This window comes from Podarcis gaigeae, assembly GCF_964106915.1.
Source record: "Podarcis gaigeae genome assembly, chromosome: 9".
NCBI lineage: Eukaryota > Metazoa > Chordata > Lepidosauria > Squamata > Lacertidae > Podarcis > Podarcis gaigeae.
Window position 1 is genome coordinate 40,365,086 of NC_139685.1, and position 12,784 is coordinate 40,377,869.

The 12,784-nt window shown below is 41.9% G+C and overlaps 1 protein-coding gene across 1 annotated transcript in view; it reads right to left on the reverse strand.

Moving 5' to 3' along the window:
• Nucleotides 1-2,186: 2,186 nt before the first annotated feature.
• The window catches only part of MND1 (meiotic nuclear divisions 1), a 34,425-nt gene continuing 23,827 nt past the window's right edge, over nt 2,187-12,784 (reverse strand). Inside the window, exons 7-8 of the mRNA XM_083756061.1 lie at nt 3,920-3,964; nt 2,187-2,420 (exon numbers count right to left, since the gene is read on the reverse strand). Coding sequence (XP_083612187.1) covers nt 2,314-2,420; nt 3,920-3,964 — 152 coding nt within the window. The 3' untranslated portion in view covers nt 2,187-2,313. The remainder of the gene's footprint in view (nt 2,421-3,919; nt 3,965-12,784) is intronic.

Below are 12,784 nucleotides of genomic sequence, written 5' to 3' on the forward strand. Positions count from 1 at the left end.
CGCTCTATTTTGCCCTGTTGTTGCCACCATAAAGTCCACTGGGCTCATATCCTAGGGCTGCAAAGAAGGGACAATATTGGGAAATGTGCATACACATCAGCACTCGGTCCACAGGCGGATGCCTGGGAGCTGTGTATGCACACATCCAACCAGAACCACTTTCCACAGATCTAGCATGTGAAACCCAGCCAGCTTTGGCAGCAAAGTAGCATCAATGGGAGAAATGCAGGGGGGCTGACCCAGATGAGGTGCAGCTAAAGGCAGCTGCCAGGTGACTTCAGTGCAGGTGGTGCTGTTTGCCGTGGGATTGTGAATGACTGAATGAATGAGAAGCAAGAACTTGAGGAAGATGCCACAGCTGTGTAGCAACTGTTTATTTCACGTCTTGTAGAAAGGCCATCAACGAGTAACACAATATTACAATGACTGAAACTGAAGTCATGGTGGGTGTGAGGATAATTTCCAGCACTTGTGTTATTTCGCACTATTGTCAGTGAATTGTGATTGCTACATTTTACTAATCTGCTGCCTCTTCTGCTTATCCTAGGAAAATATTGTTACTGGCCACCCCAATCTCTGCCAAGTGGTCTTAGCACTCAGTCAGGGTTTGGGTTTCCTTTGGGAAAATGTGGCACAGCAGTTTCTGCAGTGTCTTTAGGAGGTGTGGTTTATTCGCACATATATACACCTGAGGTTTATGGAGAGAGAGTTCACAGCATTCACATCTAAAGGGGCTTGTCCTTCCCAGCTGTGCAGTCTTGGATTCAGAGGCATCCTAAGCATCATCCCCATGTCTCTCTGTAACAACCTGCTTCAGCCAACCAGGATGGCTCATGCCCTTCAGCCTCCATAGATTTCTCCCCACTTCCTCCTCCTTCCCAGCAGCACTTGGGAGAAAACAACAACTCCCCTTCTGCTTCCAGCATCGTCCCCCACTCAGTCACCCTGGCAAGCTGTTTCTCAAGCCCTTAGCAAAATGGGCAGAGTCTGATGTTTTCCTGATGACTTACCTTTATCAAAGGCCTTTTTAAGTCTTTTGTTTCTTCAACAATACAGCTGAATTCATGAATTTGCTCAAATTCTAACCCTTCACTGAATGTAGAGATTATGGGGGGTCTGGTTCCCCCACCCCAAATTTTAACAATATCTTCAGGATCATGTACAGCCCCATTATGCCTTTTATTTGGGTCTACCTGGTTTTTCAAAATTGCTCAGTGATCCTAGACCATAGCTTAGGAAATCTGACTAAACCATCAAGAGATTACCGTATTTTTCGCCCTATAGGACACACTTTTTCCCCTCCAAAAATGAAGGGGAAATCTGGGTGCGTCCTATGGGGCGAATGCAGGCTTTCGCTGAAGCTTGGAGAGCGAGAGGGGTCGGTGCGCACTGACCCCTCTCGCTCTCCAGGCTTCAGGAACACATCCGCAGCCTAGGCAGCCCTGCGGGAGTTCCTGCAGGGCTGTCTAGGCTGCGAATAGCAGCCTGCTTCCCGGAGCGCTGGGCGCGCTGAAAGCACAGCACCCAGCACTTCGGGAACACATCCGCAGCCTAGGCAGCCCTGCGGGAGTTCCCCACAGGGCTCCCCACGCTGTGGATAGCAGCCCGCCGGACAGACATCGGCCAGCCCCACAAGCTTGGGGGACAGCAACGAGGCGCAGCAAGGAGGCGCCGCCATCCCACTGTTCCTCGACCTGGTTCGGTTTCCCCGACCTGGTTTTGGGGGGTAAATAAAGGGGGGGAAATTCCTTTATTTTCCCCCAAAACAACTAGGTGCGTCCTATGGGACGGAGCGTCTTATGGTACGAAAAATACGGTAACTGCATTGCCTATTATTTGCGCATATCTAGTGCACTGCATGAAATGAATATAGCTGTTCTTTCATATCTTCCCCCAAAACTTTTAATTACAGATGTAATTTATTTCACCGCCTTATTTATTTTCCAGCATAAAACACGGTTTCCAGTTTCTCTCACCCACGTTTTTGGCCTAGGCCGCAACACTTTCTGACATAATGCAGCTAGCAAAATGGACATTATAGCATCTACCTTAATAATAGATTATAATTAGCTCTCATTTTGCATTGCAGGAGGTTGGACTAGTTGACCCTTGGGGTCCCTTCCAAGTCTGCAATTCTATGATTCTATGAGATAAAATTACTGGGTCACAGAGTGAAAGCAAAAATATATTTTCAATATATTTTCAGATTTTATTAACCAAAATACAAATAATGGTAAAAGAAAAAGAAACTTCGGAATGAAAACAAAATCTCTTGAACAATATTAAATTACTTGCCATTTTTACTAAACCTTTCTAATTGATGTAGTCAAAGTCTTCAGGAATGCCAAATGTTTTGTCAATTTTACTCTCTTCAAATGCAAACTTCCGTTTGGCCCAAGATTTTGCTGCAAAGATATTATCTGTGGACAAAATAGGGGTGGGGGGAAAAAATTAAATAAGATGGGTTTTTGTTTTCAAGAAATAAAGTTTTTAGAATTTCAATGATCAGGGATTTCTATTTTATTTTTTTAAAGAAGACCCACTGCCAGTGTGAAACAGCAGGGCCAGTCTACACATTACCATTCTATGCCAAGGTCTTCCTCAAAGTGATTTTTCTGCCTTTCTGTTGCAACACCTAACACTGGTTACCATGAACTTGTCTGTATGTTACCCATAGAGATTTTTCACCAGTCTCAAACCTCCAACAGGACATCTGATGGGAGGAAACTCTCCACAACAGGAGTTGTCAAGTGGTAACTGGTATCAGATCTTGCAACAGAACTGGAAAATCACAAGGAAAGGGACCAGGGCACATTAGTAGTCAACACATATCCAGTTCTTAAAACAGCATTGCTTGCAAACACTTAAAGCGGCGTAACAGAGCAGCTCAACAAAAAACAAGCAAAAAGGAGATTTGTTATTTTTATCCTGCCCTTCAGCATTGCTGCTCTGAAGGTGGTTTTAAAAGGTCTAGGAAAATAAACAAAGAGTTGATGCCTGCTAAGCTTTCCTGGCAAGGACATTCCAAAAAGTGGAATGGCCATTCTCCAAGAGCCACCTGCCTAACTTCTGATGGTGGGGGCAGGGGGCAGCTGGAGAAGGGCTTTGGAAGATAATCATAAAAGAGAACTTTATGTGGGATAAGGCAATCCATCATATTTAGTTATACTTTGCACCTTCTGTGATGCATGTTCAATAGATCAATTTAGTGAGTGGAATGTGCATGTTTTATTTTCTACTGGACTTTATCAGGGTGAAGAAGTGATGCAGCTGAATCCTAGACAAACATCAATTGCTTTAGACCTGATAACAAGGTGTCATGTGAAGCAGTTGTGAAGTGCAAAATTACATTTATATGGTACCGTTGATCCCCATAAACGTGGATATCTGGTGATAACGAATAAGAAGAGCTTGCTGTAATCTAAGATATGCTGTGGAATCAAATTTAAAAGGCACAATTGTGTCCTCCAGGCTCACTGCATCAGTCTTTTACTGGCTGAAAGTCAAGCACTTTGCTAGTTTGCAGAGAAAGAAAGCCCCCCATTATAGGCTGTGCAGAAATGAAATGCAAAGAACAAATTCTCCTACTGCGCACATTATTTGCAGACTGGGTTTGCTTAACATATACAGTGATTTGAAACTGAACAAAAATGATAATGATATGTGGCAATGACTGCAGCTGTTAAGAACACATGAAATAAATTTATAATGATGAATACATGAGAAGTAGCATTCATGTGCAGTATTTTCCTGAGCAATGGCAAACACTACCAGTTAAATAATATTTTATGAATTGTATAGCAGCTCTGGTAAGAGCTAACAAATGGCAAGTTTTATGAATGATTGCTTCTTCTCTTGAGTTTATTTTTCCTCAAGGAAGGGACAGGGATGTTGCTAAGGAATGCAAATGCAGACACACCAGTCCATCTGTTGGCTGCTTCCTTAGCCACTTTATTTGCTTGACCTGGAAAAAAAAAAGAAACAACAGGAAATCAATACCAGCAATTCCTACTCATGTAATGCAACAGCCTTAAGGGGTTAAAATGGCATTTAAAAGTGGTTTTGTAAACACATAGCACAATTCTTATTTTGCAACAGCTTGAAAATGTTTTATTGTTGAACTTATTATTCCACCAAACCTTCAAATAAGATTAACATAGCTATATCAAACTGAATCAGCATGTTAAATATGTGGTTTCTACAAGTATGCTAAAAAATGTCACGTAGCAACTTTAGAACTGCAACTTGCTATCATGCACCAGAAATGGCTCTGCACACAGGTTGGGAAAAATTGGGCTCAATAAGATTGGGATCTAACTGTTCACATCCCTCTTGCAGTTCTGTTGACCACATCCCCACCTGCTTGCTCAGCTTGCTTTTAGGACCACATATTTGTGGCCCTCAACACATCCTATTCCAGAATCATGGCACCTGACTTTTGTGGTGCATCACTAGAAATGTCTGCATCATCATCTCTCTTGATGCAGCCAAAGAAAATTATACGGTTGAAAAAAGGAAATCATGCACGTGGTTTCTCTCTCTCCCTCCCTCTCTCTCTCTCTCTCTCTCTCTCTCTCTCTCTCTCTCTCACACACACACACACACACACACACACCAACCACAAATTCACACAAAAAGAAAACATGGACAAATTAGAGATTCTTTCACCTCCTGGCGAAATTTCTCTTTCTTTCTTTTTAAGTGATTGGAGTGACCTTGCTCATGGGCCACTTCACATGTTCTTTCCAATCACCTTCCTCACTCATGAGGGCAATTTATTCAAGTGACCAGCATTATATGGGAACCAGTTGCTATCAACAACAAGGACTGCAACTTTCATAACGGAAGAATATGCTTCCTAGACTGAGGTTTATAAGTTCCATGCTGACACACTAGCCTGCTTGTGCAAACAGACAACTTGTGGAAGTAAGGCAAGCACTCCAAGGAATGTATAAAACAGTAGCTTAAACATTTACCCAAATAATCCTTTTAAAATAGTCTTAAAATCAGTCCACAAACACTGTGAAGCGGGATGGTGGTGGGGAACTGTATACAAAGCAAACAACTCTCTTTCAGATCTTTCAGCTTTCCCCCTCTGGAGTGTATACTGATGCAGACTCAGATTCCCATACTGAAAGCCTGAAAGAGCTGTCATGTTTCTCACACCCACACACACCCCTCTGTCTTGCCAGTGCTTGCCTATATTATTTATTGGCAGTGGTCAATGCACAGCCTACAGCTTGTCTCCAGGGACGCTGAGAAATTAAAGAAACATAAAATGTTTCATTGTTAGGATGTTTGCACCGTAGGCAAGACTTACTCAACTTGCAAAATGAGCTGCCGTCAAACTCAAGAGGAAGGCTAATGTACATTATCTGAGTCTAAGTACTGTTCTCAGCTCGGTTCACAAGGTTTTTGCATTTTTTATTTCTTAAAAAACCACAATGAAAATGGGCCTCTGCGCTTTTGTGTTTTCCAGGACATAGAAATAGGACGTTTAGATTATCTTTCTACATTTTTTTATTTTAATTTTTAAAAATAAATAAATAAAATAAGCTCAATATAAAGAGCATAAGGAAATACTGTTTCAGCAGGTTGAAAGGTTGCACGCATCAGACTTGTTGTTTCAAAACAGTGGTTTTGATCCCAAACATTTTCTTTTAAATCAACTTTTTTTTTTACCAACACTTGTTTTAAGTTTTCAGAGAGGGCATAAAATAAGCTTACTTTTTAATGATGCTGCAAAACATTAAAAAGTCTCCCAGTAGGCCTTTATTTTCAATGTGATTATTAGATAAGAAGGTGGTACAGTGTGGGTCCACAACTGAATCCGACAAAGAGTATAATTATGCACTGCAACTGTCTTTAGGGACATGCGGCATCTAAAAGACAATACTTTACCCCAAGTATTTCACACGGAGGTTTTGGGTGCACCCCAAACTGTGCTTTAATAGGAAAAAATATTAAATGATTTCATACTCTCTAGTCTAAATAAGGTTCTAAGAGCCACTGGAGTTTTAACTATGTGTCAGAGCTGCCCGAAGTCCCAGCTCACAGAGGACCAACGCCAGGTCGTTGTTATATACAAAAGTCTTTATTGAAGTTCAGTCTCTATTTCAAAGCCGTGGCGCGCAGCTCTACGTCTTAAACCCTAGACCGCCGAAGCTCCGTCTGAATCTCCTCCCCCCAGACACCAGTTTAAGACTCTAGCCCTGCTCCACCTCTTCCTCTGCTCTCTCCTCCTCTGGGTCCTCCTGTCCGCTGGGGCATTCCCCTTTCTGGACTCTTCTGACGCTGAGTCCCCTGACTCCTCCCCCTGCCTCCGGCGGGCTTTAGGACCTGGTTCCCAATCCGGGTTCTCTGCTGTCCCGCGCGCCTGTACATTTGAACTTGGCACTCGCGCCAATCCAGTGACCTTCCTCCTGACTGTTACACTGCTTCTGTCACTGCTTCCCTCTTCCAGGAGGCTAGCTGGACCTGACCTCCCCTCCGTTCCCTGACTCTCCGATGGAGGCGTGGTCAGCCCTGACTCATCTTCTCTCCCTGCTGGGGGAGACGCTGGCCCCGATACCTGGGACTCTTCCCCCCCACTACGCTCTGGTGGGGAAGCTGGTCCTGATCTCCAACTGCTGCTCTGGGAGTCCCCGCTGGCCCCTTGCTTCTGGAGTATCCCCCTTGGGACCCCCCTTGCCCTGGCCACCGGCGCCCCCTTCTGTGAATCTTCTGATTCGCTGGAGAGGCTCATGGAATCTCTCGGGCCACTGTCATCTTCTCCTACGCTGCCCTCAGATTCTTCCCCTTCGCTCTCCATTTCCTCTCTTCCCGGTGCCTCTGCTCCTGAGCCCCTGACACTATGTTTACCTAGTTGCTATCTTACAAGTTTGGAGACATGGGAAGTATCAAACCTTTTCACATGCTGCTGCCAAAACAGTGACATTTCTTTGTAGTCTTCACTCCCTATATTTTACACAAGCTCCCATAATTCTCTCCCCTACATACACACCATTGTCTTATATGCATCAGACAGATAGACAGATAGATAGATAGATAGATGATAGATAGATAGATAAAAACAACATTGCTACTATTTTCTGCACTTAGTCTGGAACAAACACTGCCAGCAAAACATTATCTGTACTACTCCAAGGCACACCTGCAACTTCAGAGAAAAGTCTTGACTCAAAGAAAAGATTGTCTAAGGCACAGACGGAATCACTGCCTGCAAATGTGGACAGGATGGAGTAGCAGACACCAAACTCAATAGAGCAGGAACCTGTAGACCCCCAAAGGCTGTTCGATAACACCTCCCACCATACTTAACCATGCTGGCTGGAGCTGATGGGAGCTGGAATCCAATAACATTTAAAGAGCCACAGGTCAGTCATCCCTGCATTAGAAACTGAGAGTACTTCTGTACAGGGTGTTTCTAGGTTCACATCATTTGGTGGAGCTTAATGGGAAGTTGCTTGTAAATGGCCTTTTGCAAACTTAAGGGATGTAAATTCTGGGATTTGACTGGGATAATTGCTGAGAGTAAAGCAGTAAGCATTTCGCAAGATCTAAGAACTGGATACCTTGGAGTAAGATAATGTCTCAAACTGTTTGTAGAGTTGATATAAAAGATCAGAAGAAAATATTGGGAAAAGTTCAATAATCAACGGTTATAAACAATGATAGGACTCTTAATCCTCAGTAACCTTATTACTTCGCGTTGAGGATTTGACAGCCTGGGTTTTTGCATAGTCCTACTAACAGCAAGCATCATTTGAATTTTCAGCAAGAAGTATCTGCAAACAATACTAGCCCTTTCATCTTTTAAGGCAACTTGACAAGATGTAAAATGAAACCCTTTAGAAAACAGGAACCTCAAGTTCTTGACCCTGAAAAAAGCATCAAGTATGTTCAGATAGAAAGAGTATCTAAATTTACAAAACAAGAAGTGGCTCAGGCCAGTGTAAGCTATCAGGTTTCAAATATCTACCAGCAAGCAGGATTTATGGATTTCTTTTAGCCAGCAATGGTCCAATCTCCTAGGAGAATTTCAAATTAGTTACTGTTAAAATAGCACATAGTAACTCACATTTTTACTCTGATATTCCTGAGCAATTACTTCAGCAACATTTGCAAAGGCTGGAATGACTGTATTCCAGCACCGTTTAAAATCAGGGTGGAAGCTGTAAAATTGCAGCTGTACAGTTCTACTGAATCATGCTTTGCACTTAAATAGTGAGATGATTACAGTAAAAAGCAAAGTATGTTCTGCAAATCATGAGAAACATAACCTACTCTACAGGCCATCACTAACTTCTGAAACAGAGAAATTACTATAGCAATTCTAGAGCAGAACATTTTCCACTTTCAGTTACTTATACATTCACTCAATATATGCCCACTTGACTGCTTCAGTCTGAGGAACTGGCATTGTTACAAGTGCCACATAATACTTGTTCCACACTTGGAAGATTTTCTCTCTTTTTAGCTTGGCAGCACCTACACTTTGGAAAACTTTGCCTATTGACATCAGACAGGCACCTTGGCTGCACACTTTTTGGTGTCTACAAAAAAAAAATTGTGCAGACAAACCTATCCAGACAAGTAGAAGTTAGCATGTGTTTCAATTGTTTTTAGCTTAAGAGCTGGTATTCAATTACCGTATTTTTTGCTCTATAAGACTCACTTTTCCCTCCTAAAAAGTAAGGGGAAATGTGTGTGCGTCTTATGGAGTGAATGCAGGCTGCACAGCTATCCCAGAAGCCAGAACAACAAGAGGGATCACTGCTTTCGCTGCACAGCAATCCCTCTTGTTGTTCTGGCTTCTGAGATTCAGAATAATTTTTTTCTTGTTTTCCTCCTCCAAAAACTAGGTGCGTCTTATGGTCTGGTGCGTCTTATAGAGCGAAAAATACGGTATATTCTGATTTTTTAAGAATACATTTGTCTTTTATTGATGATTTCAGTATGTGGCTTTTTTTGTAAACTACTTTGATGTCCTATTTACAGTAATAAATTTTGTTAAATAAAAAATAAAGATGTAAAATGAGTTTCCTTGACAGCGTTCTTCAGATCCACTGAAATTATTGAACATAAGTTAGTCATATACATCAACTTAAACAGGTCCAACTTGGAGTAGAGATAGCACTGGCTACCACTCCCAAATAACGTGTGACAATACAAAACAACATGTGATAATACTACTACATCTCTGCTTTTGGAAAGAGCTCTTTCATGACTCCACACTTGAGACATACTCTGCTTAAGAAGGAATCAACTTTCTATGCCAATCTGCAGTGAGGCTTCTTTGTACACATTCGTTACCGCAGTACAGCATTTTCTAATCTGGGGTCTTAAGTGACTGCTCTTTGTTTCTGCTATATATTATGCTACATACATCTTATATTACTCAAATGTGATGTTAACTCTATCCTTTTGGTAGCTGGGTGAAGCACCAAGTTTCTTAAATATCAAAGCTATGTTAAAATTAAGAAAGAAAAGAAATGATTAATTCTGCATCAGGGTCAAATTCTGTTACAGGAAAAAGAAATACAGTGGTGCCCCGCAAGACGAATGCCTCGCAAGACGGAAAACTCGCTAGACGAAAGAGTTTTCCGTTTTGGAGGTGCTTTGCAAAACGAATTTCCTATGGGCTTGCTTTGCAAGACGAAAATGTCTTGCGAGTTCCTGCAGGGTTTTTTTCCTCCCCCCCCCTTTTTCTAAGCCGCTAAGCCGCTTATCCGCTAAGCTGATAAGCCGCTAAAAGCCGCTAATAGCGCTAATCCGCTAAGCCGTCAATGGGCTTGCTTCGAAAGACGAAGAAACCGCTAGACGAAGAGACTCGCAGAACGGATTCTTTTCGTCTTGCGAGGCACCACTGTATGCAGACCATGCCGATATATGCAAATATGTTTTGCATCATTCTACAATAGCATGAAAATAACAAACTGAAAAGACCTACTCTGACTGCTAACATGTCACTAAGCATGCACATAACTTTATCTTTACACAGGAAATAGGAACCTTTAAAAATAAAAACCACTATTTTTAGGATGCTAAATTCTTTGACGATACCAAGTGTGGTCATAAAACATGCAATGGCTAGATCAGGGATGAGGAACCTGTGGCCCTCCAAATGTTGTTGGACTCCAACCCCCATCATTCCTGAGAAGACCAGGAAAGACCTTTCTTCCTGCCCTCTTCCATTTTTGGGATGACCAAGAGGCAAAGCCAACTTATGTCCAGTTGTTCTGCTGTCCACACAACAGAAAAATCTGAGAGGCGGCTACGTGAAGACGACTGGGAACTGCTGTGGTGGGGGAGAGGCTCAAACTACAAACAGCAGATTTTCAGCCCATCTTCTAGTGCTGACTGTGGAGCTGAGTTAGGAGCAAAAAGCTCTTTTATTTCAAGAGCGAGAAAGAAACCCCAAATAGGTCAATAGTGTGTGGGCAGTACAACTAAGCCTAGCGTATGGTTGTAGACAATGTATTTGTGTGGAGTTGACAGAAGTCTTTTGTTACATAGTCCTGACAAACCCTATCAGACACTTTTTGGAGAGACAGTACTTCTGTACTGATGAGATTTGGCAGTCTGACCTTTCCATAAGGGACATGGGAAGCCTGCATTGATGGGACTTGACAGATTTCTTTTTAAAAAAAATTAAAAAAACAGTTCACAAAGATCTAATGCTTTAACAATGCAGCCCCACAAAGGCACAGCTAGCACAGTAGTCTTTAATATGCACTGTTCTTAAGTGTAAAGGCAGATGCAACATTGTTTTATGCACTTCCTTAGCTTTACAGAAGGCCTCTACAGATGTTGGGTCAAAGGAAATGCATAATTAATGTGCACAATGGCATTTGTTCAAGGATTTAACTAAGACACAGTCGCAACAGAGATCCTCCAAAATTTGCATTGCACAAAAAGCTTTATCGCATTGCAGAAGCGGAAGCAGCCCTCACTCAAAAGGGCAGGCCAATTTACTCACATGCTGGATCAATGCAGGAGGTACATTTTAAATGGTCAACTCATGGACTTTGTGTCTGTCCAGAAGATCACACCATGGGTATTTTGTCTGTATCATACCATGCTGGCAGGAAGGATGTGTGTTATCAGCATTCCCTCCATTTCTGATGTTCGTTTTCAAACCTCGATACTTATGTAGCCAAAACAGCACCAGCAACATGCAACAGGGAGGCATCAGCAGCCTCATGAGAATTGAGAGGTTTGCAAAAGTATGTGTGTGTGTATATATATATATATGTGTGTGTGTGTGTGTGTGTGTGTGTATGTATTTTTAAAAACAGCTTTTGAAAAAAACAAAGCGAAGAGTGTGAAAGTGTATATGAGTAATCTCCAGGGTGGGGGCAGAAAGAGAATGCAGATAACTATCGCTCTTCAAATTGTGTGGCTTTCCTGCTCTGAGCAACCGGACTACTTTGAAGATGCAGATTCTATCGCCTGACAGCCAGCCTGATCTGCATTTTCAAGGTCTTCCAGGTGTTCCCATTCAGGAACACCAGCTGCCTTTCTTTCTGATAAGGGAGAACTTTGAAGCCCGCCCCCCCCCAACAAGTTGTTGCTGGGCCCCATTTGTTTATTCAAATACAGAAGCATCTGTGTATAATCATTACCACCTTCCTGCTATGAGGAAATTTAAACCTCCAGACCAGGGTTTCCCAAACTGTGGGCCACAAGCTTCATTCAGGTGGTCCACAGCATGCCTGTAGATGTTGAAGATGGGAGACGGCACATACATTGCCCTGAACATTGATACTGATTTCTAATTGTATTTCAGTTGCTTCTTTTAGTTCTTATATTGTATTTCATTTGAATTTTGTGGAATTAACAATTGCTACAGCAGGCAGAAAAATTGTCATATGGTTCGCTAAGACCCTCAGCAATTTTCATGTGGTCCTCAGGGGAAAATGTTTGGGCTACTAATCTAAACAAGCAAAGGTAAAATAGGGATGGGCGGAAGTAAAGAAAGACAACAGTTGTGGAAAAAACAAAAAAAACAAAACTCTAACAAAATAATGGCAACTAGGGAATAAGCCAAAGAGCAAATTCTTTTCTGAGATAGATGAACAAACACTGAATCTTGTGCTTTCCTATTCAGTAACTATTATTTGACTCCTCTCCTTCTACCAAAGAACTGAAAGCAACATTTTTATCTGTACCACTAGCCTGTAAGACAGGTTAGGTTGAAAGAAAGTGACTTCGCTAGGACTACCCAACAAGTTTAAGAGATGAAATATCTTGTTTTTTAATCCAAATCTACTCTTCTACTAACTGTACCATAGTGGTTCACACACATATTCAAGCAAAAAGTTCAAAATATATGTACACACTCACAGAGTCTGAACTGGTGGTGATTGACTAACAGGAAAGGGTCTACCCTTTCTACTAAACAGGAAAGGATCAATTAAGTAGGTCTACCAGCAGATACTTTGTCTACACAACAGAACTTTTCTGTTTTCTCTTTGGCCTTTGCCCCCAACCATAACCCCTATATCTATTCAAGGGGTTCCTCCCAATCCTAAGGAGCAGGGTTTTTTTTTAAGTGACAACCCAGCAGAAATATATTCTATAAGGTTATAAAATTATTCAAGGAATATTATTCAAGAAATTATTCAAGTAAGTGGCAAGAGAGAATTTTGTCTCTCTCATTCATGATACTAACATTTGTGGACATCCAATAAAATTGATCAGCAACAGTCTCAGGAGGGGAAAAAATCAAAAGTGCTGTATTTTTCGCTCCATAAGACGTACTTCTCCCTCCTAAAAAGTA